Raw genomic sequence first — 18725 nt, 5'->3', positions numbered from 1 at the left:
ACATCGTTGGAATTACAAAGTTATGACATAATACATGATTAATTCAAAACAATGTAAATAAATAAACATTACACGTGACAGAGTAATCTGAAAGGCTTAAATATGATTTTTTCTGTTTGTGCAAAATCATATCTTATAATCCTAAAACAAATCTTTGGATTATTGCAGTTTATTTAACTGTACTGTAGTTCTACTCTGAGCAAATGACCTTTGATCAAAATGTGTTTCAGCTGTGGCCAACTAGTTGATTTAATCCTAATTTTACTGATTGAATGATCTATGCTTGAAGATGTTCCAACCATGACTATCCAGTCATTTCATATATTCTAAGAGTGGATCACCCATTGTGTCTTTATCTTTGCGATTTGAGGGAATTTAGCTGCTATTTTAGTGTATATATATTCATAGAGGCTCTGTCATTGGTTTGACTATTTTGTTAGTGACAACTTTCTTTCATTTGAATCTCATTGAGCCATAAAGTCTAGAAATATTTTAATAGTAGTAGTTTAGTCACAGGTCAGTTCTGATTGAGTTGACCTATGGCTAAATGTATTCTACCTTTAATAAAACAGTAGATTGTGATCTTAGGGAGAGTTGGTTGTTATTTCTAACAGTTCTAGCAACCACATTAGAGGTGTCTTGTAAAAATATGTATTTATTAAAAGTCAATTATTTTAGTGTTCATAAAATATATTTGTTTTCTTTTTATATATATATATATATATTTTTGCTATTTTTCAGAAATATATTCCATATTTATGGAGGCCTTCGAGATTCTGTGATAAGTGAGGTTTGTGTCTTAATTTTTCACATCATAATTTTTAATTTTATTATTTAATTATTTCAAACTTGTGGAATCAATTTTATTTTCTAAAAAGTATTTGTGCCCTCAAAATAAGAGGACATTCTTATTTTATTAATAATAAAGAATAGCACATCTGTTCTGGATGATGGATAAAACCATTGATATATTTCTTACCTAGAAACTTTGCTCTTCATATTCAATAGATTTGCTCTCATTGGCTTTTAAATTGTATATTGACTAGATGTGGTTTTCATTGTAATAGTAAGTATTATATAAACATTAAGATATTAAGCAATATATTGTCCAGTATAGTATCCCTTATACATATATATATTAATGGTATTCTTTTATAAGCTTTAAGCTTATAAAAAAATGCCATAATTATTATTTACAGAATTGTAAAACTCAACACTGCTTAACAAAACCATTTGCACCAAAAGCTCAAAGTTTGTTTACAAAAACAACTATGAACTAATATAGTTCTTAAATGTGACAGAAAGGAGCAAGCTGGTTTGCTGGTGTAATCGGTAACACACTTAGTTGCGTTAACAAAGGAATGTGGGTTCGCATCCCACGTGTATGGGAAAGCCTACATTTTTCTGTTGAGGGTTTATATGCCCCATTATTAGACTATTTTCTTTAGTCATTTTCATGGTGATTGCTATAATGCTTCACTTTGCCGTATCACCTGTTTCAACATAACTGTAATCTACATACAAACTATGCCATTTTAACCCTGAGTGATGCCAGGTATCTCTGCTAGTCAGTACATATATATAATCTTTTTTCAGTTGATAAACCAGATTGATTGTAATGGAGTTCCCCCAGCGGAGAAAGACAAAATAGATTCTTTACCCAAAGTCAAAATAACTCAACAGCAAGTTGGTAAGATTCTTATGCTATCTCTGCTTTGCAAATGGATAAGATGGCTTTTAAAATGTAGATATCTGCAGTAATTACTCGAGAATGTGTTTTATACATGAGTGAGTGTCCTAAAATGACTCACTTGTTGGTGAAGACTATGCAGTATCTATATTCAGCTTGTTCAACTGAAGTATGTCCTGTTGTGTAATGTACATTGTCTAACATTAAAGCTTTAAACCATTCACCTAATGTTACAGCTATGTAACTTTAAGGTAAAAGGAATAGATTTGCAAAAATCACTGGAGATTTAATTTCAGCTGTTCATGTTCTGATCTTGTGGAGGCACATGGCTTAGTGGTAAGGGTGTTGGACTCATGATCGTAATGTTGTGGTTTCGATTCTTGGACCAGGTGACGTGTTGTTTTTGAGCAAAACACTTCATTTCATGTTGCTCCAGTCCACTCAGGGAGAAATATATACACCAGAGAAACTGATAAACCGACTCTATGCTCCTTATGGAGTAATAAAGACTATGTTCTGAGAAAGTTGGGGCAAAAGAGTACAACAGGGGTTGCCACCACACCCTGCCGGAGCCCCGTGGAGCTTAGGTGTTTCGCTCAATAAACACACACACAACGCCCGGTCGGGAATCGAAACCGCGACCCTCCGACCGCGAGTCCGCTGCCCTAACCACTGGGCCATTGAGCCTCCACAAAAAAAAAAAAAAACCTTGAATTATTTTAATAGTGTGGCCTGCATCTCGAAAAAAAGGTTGCCCATGCCTGCTCTTCATTCTGCGTTCAAAACAATCTGTAGACTGACTTTATTTTTTCATCCATCCAGAGACAATAAAATGAGCTCGTTATAAATACTCAAGGTATTTCAGTCAGTTGCTCCTTTGTCTCTTTCTTGCAATAATAGGTTGACTACTGCTTTGTCAAAAGATATATTTTGAAATTAAAGTAAATTTCTTTGTGAAATCTCTCTTTTTATCTTTATGAAAATCTATTTTGTTGTTACATTTGTTGTATTTACTTTGCAGATAACAGCTTGCAGTGTTCAATATGTTTGTCTGAATTTATTTTAGAAGAACAAGTGAAACAGTTATATTGTACTCACCAATACCACTGTATTTGCATTGATACTTGGCTATCACAGGTATATCTTACTTTAGTCTCTCTCCCTGCATACATAAACACACACATGCACACATATTTGTATAGCCCTGTGAGTGGACTTAGTAGACAGAAACTGAAAGAAGCCAGTTGTGTGTATTTGTATATGTTTGTGTCTCCTTGTCTTGACTTGGCATGCTAGTTGTAAAATGATTGTCACTGTTTTTCAATCTGTGTCATTCATTTCCGATATTCTGTGGAAACATGTTTTGCTATGGGGAAGTATCTTCCTTGGAAACAGATGAAGATTAGTGACAAGAAGGGCATCCAACTTTAAAAAAACTGCCTCAGTAAGCTCTGCACAACCCATGCAAGCAAGGAAAAGTGGACGTCAAAATGATGATATGTAAATATATAACCTGTAGGCTTATTAAAAATTGATTATTATCAATGGAAGAAGTATTAGTACCAAAAGATAATCTTTATATCCAACTTAATATGGATGTCCTGTTAGAACACTGAATACTGTGTTATTAGCCTTGATAGACCCTCCCATATAGGAGCTTGGTGCGTAAAAGCACACACATAAATCATAGCAGACAAGATTTGTCTGTCATGGGCACCGGAATTTCCACATTGTGATTTTGGTCTATTGGACCTCATCAGTAGGAAGCACCAGTTACTGCATGCCAGTCAAATTTTGCTGCTATGATATATAGAATATCAGCATCTTTATAGACACTGATGTTGCAAATAACCAGCAGGCTAATTAAAAATTAATTATTAGGGATGGATATGCTTGCATGGAAGACGGACATTACATGATGATGATGAGGATATATATATATATATATATATATATATATATATGAAGCTTTGTGATTGAATTTGGTAGGTGGAAGTTACTGCTGCATGTGTACATGTCTGTGTATGTGCTTGTGTCTCTCCGAAAGAGAGAGAGAGGGATACACACACACACACACACACACACACACATAATTTTTTTTTTTTTTTTTTCCTACTCTAGGCATAAGGCCTGAAATTTTGGGGGACGGGGCCAGTCGATTAGATCGACCCCTCCCCCAGTACACAACTGGTACTTAATTTATTGACTCCGAAAGGATGAAAGGCAAAGTCGACTCTGGCAGAATTTGAACTCAGAACATAAGGATAGATGAACATATATATATATATATATATATATATATATATATATATATATATATGTTCTTAGCCAGTGTATGTTCTTAGAACAAAAGATAATGACTACTATTGAAGGGTGATGGTGGAATGATTATTACTTAGAGGATGAGCATGCGGGCTTAGCCTTGGGGTTACTTCATTTAAACTGAATCTTACTGCTAGACTCTTCCTAACCCTGAAACCACTGGAGCCATCTCGTACACACTGTTTTATTAGTTATAGTGCACCTGAGTACTACACACAATAATTTCATTATTATAATATTATATACTATTTTGTTGTTCATTATCACCAACATCAGCATGAGGTGGTGGGAGAATTTATCCAAAGTTAACTGTTGTTTATGACTCATCATCTCTTTGTAAATTTCACATTAGGAATGGAGCTCATTGTAGTTTTTATGTTATATTGACTTTTAGGATCATTATCAGCAAAATCTTTCAGACTTTCCTCTGTAGGTGCCAAGATTTTAGCAATAATTTTTGTTGTCAATTTAAGTGGTGAAAGTGGAACTTTCATTGTCTCATCAGTATATAGTAAGGGGAATTCATGGCTGGAATGGGAGGGTAGTAAAGAGAAACAGCACTGGAGTGAGAGTATACTGGGTGGAAACTGTCATGGTAGAGTGGATAGAAGAGGGGCGAGGGTGAGAGATTAGATGGCAAAGAAATGCATCATGGGTAAAACAATGGTGTTGCAGGGAATATAAGAGTGACAGAGTTAAGTAAAAGCAAGATGAGAAATTATCAAAGGACCTGTGAAAGGTTAATTAGCATATATAGGCCAATAGATTCAAATGAGGTATTAGATAAACTTAACAGGGATATATTGAGCAATAGGCCCGAATCATCAGATAGAGGCTTAACAGGGATATATTAGGAAATAGGTTCGAATACAGATGTCTATATACCTTTCAGCCTGTATACACTACTCTTTTACTCTTTTACTTGTTTCAGTCATGACTGTGGCCATGCTGGAGCACCGCCTTTAGTCGAGCAAATCGACCCCAGGACTTATTCTTTGGAAGCCTAGTACTTATTCTATCGGTCTCTTTTGCCAAACTGCTAAGTTACGGGGACGTAAACACACCAGCATCGCGGTTGTCAAGCGATGTTGGTGGGACAAACACAGACACACAAACATATACACACTCACACACATCTATATATATATACATATATATGACGGGCTTCTTTCAGTTTTCCGTCTACCAAACCCACTCACAAGATTTTGGTCGACCCGAGACTATAGTAGAAGACACTTGGCCAAGGTGCCACGCAGTGGGAATGAACCCAGAACCATGTGGTTGGTAAGCAAGCTACTTACCACAAAGCCACTCCTGCACCTACGTTTTTAACATTCAATATTCCATGCTTGCACAGGTAGGCAGGTCTTGTATGCCTCGCAATCCTTTGTGAGATTAGTCTTTATCTCTTCATCCCATGTCTTCCTTGGTTTCTTTTTTCTGCAAGTTCCATCCACTTTGCTTTATAAAGCTGTCATTCCCTCCACATTCATCAAATGCTTGTACTTTCTAAGTCTTCTTTCTTGCCTACAGTCATCTTGTTTCAAACTTGAGTTTCTATTTTATCTTTTCAGCATGGAAACTGTCCAATATGCAGGGAAAATCTCACTGTAAGGGAGCCAACTACGAAAGCTTCTTCTTCATCTGAATCTGTTGATCTCGGTTAAAAATCTAAAATAAACTTTTTTTACATTATTTTTTCCCCCCGGAGAGAAATGATTTTTTGCTGACTTTTTTTTTGTTTAGCTTATTTTTTCTAATTTAAAAAAAATTTTTACAGTTAAGTTTGTAATCAAATCAAAAAAAAAGATATACTTTTGCTCTTATAATCTTAAGATTTTTTTTTTTTAATCTAAGTTTTGACATATATATATATATATGTATATATATATATATATGTAATTAAATTTATTAAACACCTGTAATTATCTGCTTTAAGGAAGAAAAATTCTTTTTTTTTTTTTCGTTTGAAATCTGAAGTTATTAATTGTAAATAACTATCAAATGTAAATGTTGTTATAATTAAAATTAATGAAATTATCCACAGTTACAGAACAGTCTTAAAACACAAGATCCAACAATCAGATGTACATACAAGAGCTCTATTACAAAGTAAAAAAATGTAATAAGTTAAATTTTATTCTGAGCTAAATACTTTTTCATTTTTTATTTTTAAAGCTTTTATTGCAGTCAATGTATAGGAATTTTTTTTTAGTTGCTTAATCAATTACTATATTTATATATATTCCCTTTTAAAAAAATAACTAAAAGAAGAATTCCTGTATTTCTTAATTTTTAAAATCTTTTTTATTTTATTAACTACTGTTGTTGTTATTTATTAGTAATATTAATTATTTGGAGAAGACGGTAGAAGATTGGCGGAATTATTAGACTCTCAAACAAAATACCTTGCAATATTTGTTCTAGCTCTTTATTATGAAGTCAAATCCTGCCTATGTTGACTGCCTTTCATCCTTCCAAGATTGAGAAAATATAATACCAATCTAGAGTTGGGTTCAATCAAATTGACTAATCTCCTCCCTCTAAATTGCAGGCCTTGTGCCTAAATTATAGATTATTATCATTTTTATCATTCATAGTGCTTATGAAGGCAGCAAGCTTGCCAAATCGTTTGTGCAGCAGACAAAAATGTCAAGTGGCATTTCTTCCAACTCTTTGCATTCTGAGTTCAAATTCCACTGAGATTGAATTTGCCTTTCATCCTTTCGGGGTCGATGAAATAAGTACCAGTTGTGTACTGGTGTCGATGTAATCGACCATCCCTCCACCCCATTCCCTTGAAATTTCAGGCCTACAGCAGAAAGGATTATCAATAATGCTTATAAAGGCAGCAGGCTGGCAGAATCATTAGTGCAGCAGACAAAATGTCTTGAGGTATTTTTTCTGGCTCTCTGCATTTTGAGTTCAAATCCTGGCATGGTCAGCTTTGCCTTTCATCCCTTTCAGGGTCAATAAAATAAAATACCAATCAAATGTTGTGATCAATAAAATCGACTGACTGCCCCTTCCCTTAAAATAATTTCTGGCCTTGTCCCAAAATTTGAAACAATTATTAATTATGCTTATGATGATGATAATAATAACAATAATAAACACTAATGTGATATACTGGCAAAATTGATAAAATGATAGATAAATTACCTGGCAGTGTTTAAAAACGCAACTTTCTGTTCCAAGTTCAAATCCTGCTGAGATAAATTTATTATCACCTGCATCAGTGACGTATGAAATTATTATCAAGTAGGCTCTTGGTTCCTGGACCATCAAATTTCATATCTCATTGCAGTTCTTTAATTTTGCTCTTGACCAACACCAAACATTCTATGCCTTTAAGAACTATGTCCAATGTAGACATTTTAAATTCAAATTGATACCGTTATTTATTTATTTGGGCATATTACTCAAAAATCTGTTACTTTTGGACATAATATAATTACTTTAAATATTTTACATATAAATGTAGATATTAAATGTAAAGTAAACCATATAATCATTTAATTTCTCAGCAAGACCTAATTATTACATTTTACATTAGAATTAATTAATTGTTGCATCCTACATTAGAAAATTAGTAAGGTAGTTTTTAAACTAATAGTGTTAATTTACTATATTTACTCTGTATTAGGAACATGCCAGACAAGTGGTTTATTTGTATATTTGGCAGCAATGATTTATTGTATATTTGCAAATATTTTTTATTACAAATTTGTTAAATTTATCACATAAATAAAAAAAAATACTAAAAAAAAAAATAAACAAACAAAAAACACCAATTGTGATTTTGAAAGTAATTCCACAAATAAAATATTTTGCATTTTTTATTTAAATATAAATATTTTCTTTTTCTTTATAATGTATTATATATATATATATAAATTAAAGTTATCCAATGCTTTTTTTTAGCTGCTGCACACATTTAGCGCAAATGAGATAATGCAAAAGCTAGCTAATTGTAAGTCCCGAGTGGGTATAGTTACGATATCATAAATATATATAAAGATGGTATTTTCTTAATTTTGTTATTTTGGTTATTTTTCTCATGTGTGACTTATGAATGGTTCATACCCCCAAAAAATTTTTTTTTTTTGTATTTTGCAACTCCACATAGGCTTCAGGTTTAATTCCACAGTGCAGCACCGTGGGCAAGTGTCTTGTGAGTAATGCCTTGTGAGTTAATTTAGTAGATAGAAACTGTGTGGAAGCACATTGTGTGCATGTGTGTGTATCTGTGTATATATATATATATATATATATATATATATATATATATATGTGTGTGTGCGTCTGATTTTTGTAACCCACTATTGCTTGATAAGCATTGTTGGTTTGTTTATATCCCCTGTAACTTAGTTTGACAGAAGAGACCCATCTAGATGGTGCCCCAGAATGGCCACAGTCCAATGATTGAAAGAAGTAAAGGATAGTTAAAATGTGAAGTTTATAAGTAACAAAGTGCAGGAATTCACTTTTACACAAACTAAAAGTAATTGATGCCTGCTTAAATTTAAATTAATAATTTTTTTTGTTAAATCAGATATATTTATTTGCAGAATTGTGGATGCAGGTGTGGTAAGAAGTTTGCTTTCCAACTAAATGGTTTCAGGTTCAGTCCCACTGCACGATTCCTTGGGCAAGTGTCTTCTTCTATAGCCTTGGGCCAACCAGAGCCTTATGTATGTATGTGTGTGTGTGTGTGTTACTGTCTCCTTGCGTGGACCTTGTGATAGTTGTAAATGAGTCACCATCATGCAAGCTGTGTGTCTTGTTTCCAATCTTCCACCTCAGCAATTTCCGTCCAACTATGTTGAGTGTGGATGTTAAAATGATGAATTTGTCGATTTATCAGGAAAATGTAAAACTAGCTTGTTCCCGTCATTGGAATGTAACATTGCAAGGGCACTGCCTCGAAGGGTTTCGTTTGATTCAATTGACCCCAGTACTAATTTCTTAAGGTCTGGTACTTGTTCTATTGGTCTCCTTTGGCAAATCATTGTGTTACAGGAATGTAAACAACATTGGTTGTCATACAGGTGGGAACAAACACAAAGGCACACACACATAGTGTGTGTGTGTGTGTGTTGAAGGAGGCACAGTCGCTTTTGGACACATGTATACACACGAAGGGAACATCCATCAACCAAATTCTATCTCAAGGCTTCAGTTGGCCTTAGGCTATAGCAGAAGGCACTTGCTCAAAGTGCCATGCTTTGGGACTGAACCCAAAACCACATAATTGAGAAGCAAACTTCCTAACCTCACAGCCATGATTGTGTTTATATATGATGGGCTTCCATACAGTTTCCATCTACCAGGTCCCTTTACAAGGCATTGGATGGCTGATGTTATAGTAGAAGACATCTGCCCAAGGTGCCACGCAGTAAGATTGAACTCGAAACTACGTGGTCACAAAGTGAGCTTCTTAACCACCCAGCCATTGCTAATCCTAGAATAGTTAAGTCACAATTATGAGTTTTCACAATATTTAAAATTTTTCAAGGCTGTTAAACCTTTCTTTTGGAATTCTTTTTGCAACTTTCGACCCAATTAAAACATTGTGTAAATTTAAGCACAAAAGATGAGGTTAATAGCCTGATATATGTGAATTATTTTTCTTCAATATTTTCAACATTTTCGGTTTTATTTATTAAGGGATTAGACCTACAAAGATGATCATAAATGTTGTTGAAATAAATTATTGTAAATATTAAAAATAGAAATGATATTTTTAAATAAAATTGTTTTGATAAAAACTAAATCTAATATGAACATCATTTAGGTTGTCTTAATTTTCTGTAACCTGAAAAAAAAAAAGCAGAAGTTAAAATATAACTAATTTAATGAGGTCAGTACAAGAAGTTTGTTGTGTTGACAAACAAACCTTAATGTCAAACAAGAAAGTATTGTTAATTTTTGTTAAGAAAAGCTGTGATTACAATTTTAACCTTTTCATTATCATATATCTCTGGAAATACACTATTGCTTCAATAAATTTTGGAAATAATGAAGAATTAAGTAAAATAATTTTGTCATTATTAAGCTGGGGTTTGGAACAATAAAGAGCATGGTATTGTGAGAGGTTATAATTTACTTAAAAATAGAAAGCTTCTATCATTGAACCAGGCGTAGTCTCAGGTGGGTTGGTATCCAAAGGGCTAGTAGTTGTTATATATACATACACAGGTATAACATCGTTTTTTTTTTTCTCCCTATCCAGAGATGGCCACCTTGGTCAATACACTTTGAATTATCATCATCGTTTAACGTCTGCTTTCCATGCTAGAATGGGTTGGACGATTTGACTGAGGACTGGTGAAACCAGATGGCTACACCAGGCTCCAATCTGATTTGGCAGAGTTTCTACAGCTGGATGCCCTTCCTAACGCTATTATTAAATTTACTTAAGAGAGAGTGTGGTTGTTTTTAGCAAGGGCATCCAGCTGTAGAAATCAAGCCAAAGCAGAATCTGGAAGAGTCTTCTGGCTCATCTGCTCTTGTTAGACCGTCTAACCCATGCCAGCATGGAAAAAGGGATGTTAAATGATGATGATAATGAATCACATGAAATACAGGTGCCTGTACCCAACTATATAAATGATGCAAATTCAATTACTACTGTATTATGTTAGGTACCAGTAAACTAGTCAGGCTGTGACGGGAATTTGATGTTCCAGGCTGGAACTTGGTGTGGATTACAAGAGGATCCAAACCACCAGTGTCCAGAAAGTCAGTGTTGTACCTGTGTGTGTCATATATATATATATGTATATATATATTTATATAAGGGCAAATTACTATACATAAATGCCTCACGCTAAGAGGGACTCTAAAGTCAAACTACCATAATAAACACATTTTTACCGAACGTGGATGGGGTTGGCTTTGAGAGTTGCATTCCCTCGCGTTCGGTAAAAATGTGTTTATTATGGTAGTTTGACCTTAGAGTCCCTCTTAGCGTGAGGCATTTATGTATAGTAATTGCCCTTATAAACAAATATATTTATAGGGAATAAATGATGGATTTTTTCCCCTATGAGTTTTTTTCATGCTAACTACTTGATAAATTCTTACAAAGACTTTATCCTATTATTAAATTATATATATATATATCGCTAGGCATAGCAATATTAATTATCATTTTTATCATTCATAGTGCTTATGAAGGCAGCAAGCTTGCCAAATCGTTTGTGCAGCAGACAAAAATGTCAAGTGGCATTTCTTCCAACTCTTTGCATTCTGAGTTCAAATTCCACTGAGATTGAATTTGCCTTTCATCCTTTCGGGGTCGATGAAATAAGTACCAGTTACAGAGTGGTAATAAGAAATTAGAATGAGAAAGGAATAAACAGGTTATGAACTTCATTAGCTTACAGCTGTTTCTGCTATTATATGCGATGCACTCATGTTTGAAGCTCTGATGAAGTTATTGTGATACTGAAGCAGTCAACTATGAGTGCATTGCATATATTATAGCAGAAACAGCTGTAAGGAGTTCATGACATAACTGTTTATTCCTTTCTCATTCTAATTTCTTACCTATATACATGCTTTTAGCTTATGGAATTGATGGTACAAAGGAATGTTAGACATAGGATTGATTAATAGAAGCAATACAAATAAGAATAAAACATTGAAAGCTTCGAAAATACCTTTACATTACTAACCTCTCTAAGATAAATTTTTATTTCTAAAGCATCATGACATTTTTCTGTGTTTCAGTCAGAAATTAAAAATATATACATGTAAATTTAAATAATTAGGTCGTTTATCTGAGATTTTATTTCTCAGTTTAATTGGAAATTAATAATAAATATTTTTTTACATTTAAAATTTACTACAAATAAATTGTTGATTTACCTGCAATAGAATTGACTTATTTCTCTTATATTTCAGCTCACTGATATTCATTTATATAACAAGATGAATGTTATGTTCTAGATCATTTTGGAAATCTATCTTAAACTTGATTATTGTACATTTGAAATTTTGATTATATGATCATATGTTAAGTGTGCTATGATCAGAGTATATAAATTAGATTAGAACTTTTCATGCAGAAGACATCCCTGGATATATTTGTATCAATTAACTTTTATTATATTTCCTTTCCATATTGTACCGTATATCAGAGCTTGGACAGTTCCTGTAGCATATCAGTTTTACTATAAGAAGTTGCTAGTCCTTCATTCAAACAGTCACCGTTTCTGGAGGAAAGAATATTATAACTGGTTCCTTGAAATCCTCATTGCAAAATGCATCTGGTTCCGAGAAAGAGAACCGATCCCTGTTCTTTATTTATTGACCCCAAAATGGATGAAAGGTGAAGTTGACTCCAGTTGGCTTTGAACTTAGAACACAGAATTGCTTTGAAGGTAAACTGGAGTAGCAATATTGTGCCAGAGAACGGCAAACAGTTGATGTTCTTGACATTTAGCATTTAGACTATTCTGTAAAATGTAATTCTTATGTATTCACATTGTTTTGAATTAATCATGAGTTATCTTGAAGCTTTGAGATTTCAATAATATGATTCTTTATATATTAGAGTGATATTTGGAAGGTAGGTGTGAGAGGCCAGATCTGGTCAGATGGAATATTTTGGCTGGATATGGCTGATTTAAAGGTTCACCTGACTGGCCTTCGTGCTGGTGGCACGTAAAAGCACCCACTACACTCTTGGAAACTGAAAGAAGCTCATCGTATATATATACGTATATATGTATGTGTGTCTCTGTGTTTGTCCTCCCACCATCGCTTGACAACTGGTGTGGGTGTGTTTACGTCCCCGTAATTTGGAGGTTCGGGAAAAGACACCAATAGAATAAGTACCAGGCAAACAAAGAATAAGTCCTGGCGTCGATTTGTTTGACTAAAAGCGGTGCGCCAGCATGACCGCAGTCAAATGACTGAAACAAGTAAAAGAGTAATATTTAAATGGATAATATTCCGTCGAGGTCGACTTTGCCTTTCATCTTTATGGGGTCGATAAATTAAGTTCAGTTGCGTACTGGGTCGATCTAATTGGCTGGCGCCCTCCCCAGATGTTTCGGGCCTTGTGCCTAGAATAGAAAAGAATATTTAAATGGATATAATCTTTTGGTCAAACTAAAGCGTTTGACCTGGTGGGGAAAAAAAAATTCTAATAGGTGTAAAACAATTTGATACGAACGAATATGAAGAAGAAAAAAAATGCACGCTCGCGAACGGGGTGGGGGGAGAGGCCTCGGAACATTCACATCGTGAATGTTCCGAGAAGCCTCACCGGAGCCAAGAAACAAAAGAAAAATAGTGTAATAGATGTAAAACGACTTGCTCTGAACGAATATGAAAAAAAAAAAAAAAAAAAAAAAAGCGCTCCCGCGAAAGGCGGGGTGGGAAGATGGCTCGGAACATTCACATCGTCACATATCGTAATTCCATGGCCTCTGAATTATAGTGTTTGACCCGGTGACAAAATTAAAAAAAAAAAAAGTTTAATAGGTGTAAAACAACTCGCTGGGAACGAATATGAAGGAAAAAATGCGCGAGAAGGAAACCGGCTAGCGATTAGGAGCAGGGCAAAGCGGCTGCAGACACATCGGCAGCGGCCTCCCGCCGATGCGATCGAAAGGCCGACGTCTCGGAGGCGATATCGACCGCGTGTGTCCGTGTGTTACGCACGCTAGGACACGCGGCCAAGGCAGTCGACGGATAAGAAGCGAGTCGTGGCAGCGAGAAGGAAGCCGGCGAGCGATTAGGAGCAGGGCAAAGCGGCTGCAGACGCATCGGCTGCGGCCTCCCGCCGGTGCGATCGAAAGGCCGACGTCTCGGCCGCGATACGAGCCGCGGTCGTTACCGTGACGGGGTTCGACCCGCAAACTTGCGGGCTGGACCCGGCGGAACAGTCACGGCTCTAGGTGACCCTCACACCCCAAGGGGGTCCGGACTATATTAGGGGGAAAGAGACGGCGGACGGACACGCCGATGGTCGGCCGGCGGCAGCCCGGCCGGGCGCCGCCGCGTACCCGCAGAGTCGTTCGGAGCGGCCGAATTGAGACCGACGCTTAGGCGGTGGGCCTCCGCCGGTGCGATCGAAAGGCCGTCGTCTCAGCGGCGATACCCACAGCGAGTGTGTGTGTCCGTGTGTTACGCACGGTTGGACACGCGGCCGAGGCGGTCGACGGATAAGAAGCAGGTTGAGCGAGTCGTGGCAGCGAGAAGGAAGCCGGCGAGCGATTAGGAGCAGGGCAAAGCGGCTGCAGACGCATCGGCGGCGGCCTCCCGCCGGCGAACCGCCGGTGTGATCGAAACGCCGACGTCTCGGCCGCGATACGAGCCGCGGTCGTTACCGTGACATGGTCCGACCCGCAAGTTTGCGGGTCGGACCCGGCGGAACAGTCCCGGCTGTAGGTGACCCTCACACCCTAAGGGGGTCCGGACTATATCAAGGAGCAAGAGACGGCGGTCGGACCCGCAGCAGACGGATACGCCGACGGTCGCCCGGCGGTCGCCCGGCCGGGCACCGCCGCGTACCCGCAGAGTCGTTCGGATCCAGAAACTGGCCCCCTCTCACTTCGACCCGCACCAGCGCCCGTCCTTCCGTAGCGGCCCGGTGTGCGGTAGTCGGATCGCAAACCGTTTTTGCTCGGTGAACTCTTTTCTCTTACGCGTTCTTCCACTGCTACCGCGGCGGCGGAATAGGACGCGTACGAACGAACGGCCGCCTCCGAGCGCTCGTCCTGTCGACTCGGCGGCGGCGGCCGATTCAGCTTACTCGTTGTTCCTGCTCTCTCGCGCAACGACGGCGGCGGGCGTCGTCGCGGCGTTCCGCGCTCGTGACCACATTCCCCCGCTCGCCGATTGACGACGATGACGCGACCATACCTGGTTGATCCTGCCAGTAGTCATATGCTTGTCTCAAAGCTTAAGCCATGCAAGTGTAAGTTCATGCCGTAAACGAATGGTGAAACCGCGAATGGCTCAGGAACCGGACCTGGTAGCAACGGGTAATGGGGAATCAGAGTTCGATTCCGGAGAGGGAGCATGCAAAACGGCTACCACATCCAAGGAAGGCAGCAGGCGCGCAAATTACCCACTGCCAGCACGAAAAATAACGACGCGGGATTCTGTCGGAGCCCCGAGATCGGAATGAGTACACTTCAAATCCGTTAACGTGGATCGACCGGAGGGCAAGTCTGGTGCCAGCAGCCGCGGTAATTCTAACTCCGGTAGCGTATATTAAAATTGTTGCGTTTGAAAAGCTCGTAGTCGGAATTCGGGTCTCGAAAACGTGCCCCAGCACGTTCGGGGCGACGGCGCCGTCGCGGGTGCGCCTCGCGCGCGCGTCCGCTTCGGTCGTCCGTTCGCACTCCCGGCCCTATTCACCGGTGTGTGCGCGGTCGGGCTGCGGAGCTCTGCGCACATCGCCGCTCCGTCGCTGCGTCGGCTGCTTCAGCTCCCTGTCTTCGCTCCGTCCGGTTTGCACACGCGCGGCTTCGCTTCCGGCGTCACCGTCGCTGCTTCCGGTTCGCGGGAAACAAACGAGACAGACGACGTCCGGCGTCGTCGTCGGGCGTCGTCGTCGTCGGGCATCGTTGTCGTCGAGCGTCGTCGTCGCACGCGTTGCGGTAGCGCGTCCACCTCCCGGTCGTTTCGGCCCGAGGGTGCTCTTCGCCGAGTGTCCGAGGCGACCGGTACGTTCATTGTGAAAACATTAGAGTGCTCAGAGCGAGCCCCGTCGGCTTGCATGCGAAAAGCATGGAATGATGAAAAATGGCCTCGTCCGCGCGTCATCCGTCGGTCTCCGTTCACGACGAGGCAATGATCGAAGGGAGCGATCGGGGCCACTCGTATTGCGACGTTAGAGGTGAAATTCTTGGATCGTCGCAAGACGTACTGCAGCGACGGCGTGTGACAAGAACGTTTTCCTCGATCAAGATCGAAAGTCGGAGGTTCGAAGACGATCAGATACCGTCGTAGTTCCGACCGTAAACGATGCCGACTGGCGCTCCGTCGGCGTTCGCTTCGATGACCCGGCGGGGAGCCTGCGCGGGAAACCATAGTCGGTTCCGGGGGGAGTATGGTTGCAAAACAGAAACTTAAAGGAATTGACGGAAGGGCACCACCAGGAGTGGAGCCTGCGGCTTAATTTGACTCAACACGGGAAAACTCACCCGGTCCGGACACCGGTAGGATTGACAGATCGATAATTCTTTCTCGATTCGGTGGGTGGTGCATGGCCGTTCTTAGTTGGTGGAGCGATCCGTCTGGTTGATTCCGATAACGAACGAGACTCCGGCTTGCAAAATAGCGCGTCGATTAGTGCTTTTCCGGTAGCGAGGCGGCGCCGAAGCCGTCGTCGGTAGCTCCGCGCGTGGCCCGGGCTTGCCGTTGCCGCCGCTCTCCCTCGCGTCCGGCGCTGCGGCCGCGTCTGGCTGCCGCCCTCCCTCACGGTGGGTGGGGGGGGGGTCGCGGCGTGGTTGCGGCGTCGGTTGCGGAGCGGCGGTGGTGACCCGGTCGGCTCGGCCCGTGCGAGCCCGGCGGCGGCACGCCGTCGTGCCCGGGCCAGTCGGGTGGCGAACGCAGCGCTTCGTAGAGGGACGTTAACAGAGGGAGCGATAACAGGTCTGTGACGCCGTTACATGTCCGGGGCCGCATGCGCGCTACACTGGAGGTATCAGTGGGCGCGTCTCCCCCAGCCCAAGAGGGTCGGGAAACCTCTGAACCACCTCCCGTGATAGGGATCGGGGCCTGGAACCAACCCCGTGAACGAGGAATTCCCGGTAGGCGCGGGTCATCAGCCCGCGTCGATCACGTCCCTGCCCTTTGTACACATCTCTCGTCGCTACTACCGGATCTGGCCGACGATTCCGCTTACGCGCGGCGGCGTTCCGCGCCGTCGTCCGCGCGTTCTCTGATGGCCCGGAGAAGACGACCGAATCGCGCGGCTGACACGACGCTACGGAGCCCAACAGCTGCAGCAGAAGGAAGCGATCGATCGATCGAACGGACGGAATGGACAGACGTCCGGTCTGCCCGCGCCTGCCGCCGCCGCCGTTCGTACGCTCCTACGTATACTCTTCCTCGCCCGTTCCTGCCTGCCGCCCGCGCCGTCGTTGCCGCCGCCGCCGCCGCCGCCGTCGGTCGGCGTTCGCTCTGTGGATCTCGTTGCGAGCGTTCGTGCCGGCAGAAAACGACGACGGCGAATCGAACGCGGCTGCGGCTGCTGCAGCGACATCTCCGCCGAACTTAAGCATATCGCTAAGCGGAGGAAAAGAAGCCAACCGGGATTCCCTAAGTAACGGCGAGTGAACCGGGAGAAGCCCAACGCCGAATCTCGTCGGCCGCGCCGGTCGTCGAGAGCTGTGGCGCAAGGGTCGTACACGGTCGATCGTTTCGCCCGGCTATTTGACGATGTGAATGTTCCGAGTCCTCTCCCCACCCCGCCTTTCGCGGGAGCGTATTTTTTTTTTTTTTTTTCATATTCGTTCAGAGCAAGTCGTTTTACATATATTACACTATTTTTCTTTTGTTCCTTGGCTCCTGTGATGCTTCTCGGAACATTCACGATGTGAATGTTCCGAGGCCTCTCCCCCCACCCCGTTCGCGAGCGCGCATTTTTTTTTCTTCATATTCGTTCGCAGCAAGTTGTTTTACACCTATTAGAATTTTTTTTCCCACCGGATCAAACGCTTTAGTTTGATCAATCTTTTAAAATGGAATATATTTTCCTTCGGTATTTAACAGTTAGTGTTTAGCAACTTAATTCTTTTAGAATACAGCTGTAACAGCATAAGTGCGAGAACGAAATTTGCTCGGGCCCAACTCAAGAAATTCAAAGCGTTTCCATTGTGTCATATCATTCTAAAAGTGAGTTTAAATTTGTGTTGCTAGTGACGTGAAGACAATATAGCTCCCGTTATCTCGACAAGGCATTTCTTCATTTTATTTGAATATTCTGCTATAGACATCAATAATTTATGTTCTCAGAAAACGTTTACTTTAATACAAATCGAATCCTAGAATAAGGGGAAGTAACTAACTTTCAATATTGCTAACATGAATTAGAGGGAGTTAACTCGTACGAGAAACTATTTTAGAGTTAAAATTGAAATCAATATCTATACACAGCAATAGGTATTAATTTTCTTTATTCTGAAGTTATTGGCGTAGGAATGGTTGTGTGGTTAAGAAGCTTGGTTCCCGACCATGTATCTTGGATTCAGTCCCACGGTATGGTGCCTCTGTAGCTTCAGGCTGGCCAAAGCTTTGTGAGTGAACTTAGTAGAACGAAGCTAGCTGAGAGGAGCCAGTCGTAGTGCGCGCGTGTGTGTGAGAAAGTCGTAGATACAGGTGCAGGCGTGGTTGTGTGGTAAGAAGCTTACTTCCAGCCACATGATTCCTGGTTCAGTCCCACTTTGGGATACATTGGGCCAACCAAAGCCCTGTGAATGGATTTGATAGCTGGAAACTGAAAGGAGCACGTCATATATATGTGTGAGTGGTGGGGCTGTGTTTGTGTTCTGTCGTCCACCACTTGACAACTGTTGTGTTGGTTTGTTTACATTCCTGTAACTTAGTGGTTTAGCAAAAAAGACCAATATTAAAAGTACCAGGCTTAGAATAAGTACTGCTGTCGATTCATTCGACTTAACCCTGGCAGGCAATGCTCTAGAATGGGCATATTCCAATGACTGAAACAAGTAAAAGACGTTAT

General features: G+C 40.6%; 1 protein-coding gene and 1 pseudogene across 3 annotated transcripts in view; both read left to right on the top strand.

Annotated features, from left to right (window-relative positions):
• The window catches only part of LOC106875012 (uncharacterized), a 49503-nt gene extending 39699 nt beyond the window's left edge, over positions 1-9804 (top strand). For all 3 annotated transcript variants that reach the window (XM_014922955.3, XM_014922958.3, XM_014922957.3), the window contains 4 exons: positions 742-790; positions 1597-1690; positions 2712-2827; positions 5587-9804. In XM_014922955.3, the coding sequence (XP_014778441.1) occupies positions 742-790; positions 1597-1690; positions 2712-2827; positions 5587-5679 (352 nt within the window). In that variant the 3' untranslated portion in view covers positions 5680-9804. The remainder of the gene's footprint in view (positions 1-741; positions 791-1596; positions 1691-2711; positions 2828-5586) is intronic.
• Positions 9805-14890: 5086 nt separating this feature from the next.
• On the top strand, positions 14891-16870 carry LOC149133445 (small subunit ribosomal RNA; annotated as a pseudogene).
• Positions 16871-18725: the final 1855 nt, after the last annotated feature.

This window comes from Octopus bimaculoides, chromosome 10 (genome assembly GCF_046866305.1).
Source record: "Octopus bimaculoides isolate indiv1 chromosome 10, ASM4686630v1, whole genome shotgun sequence".
Taxonomy (NCBI): domain Eukaryota; kingdom Metazoa; phylum Mollusca; class Cephalopoda; order Octopoda; family Octopodidae; genus Octopus; species Octopus bimaculoides.
This window is presented reverse-complemented; position numbering and strand designations above follow the sequence as displayed.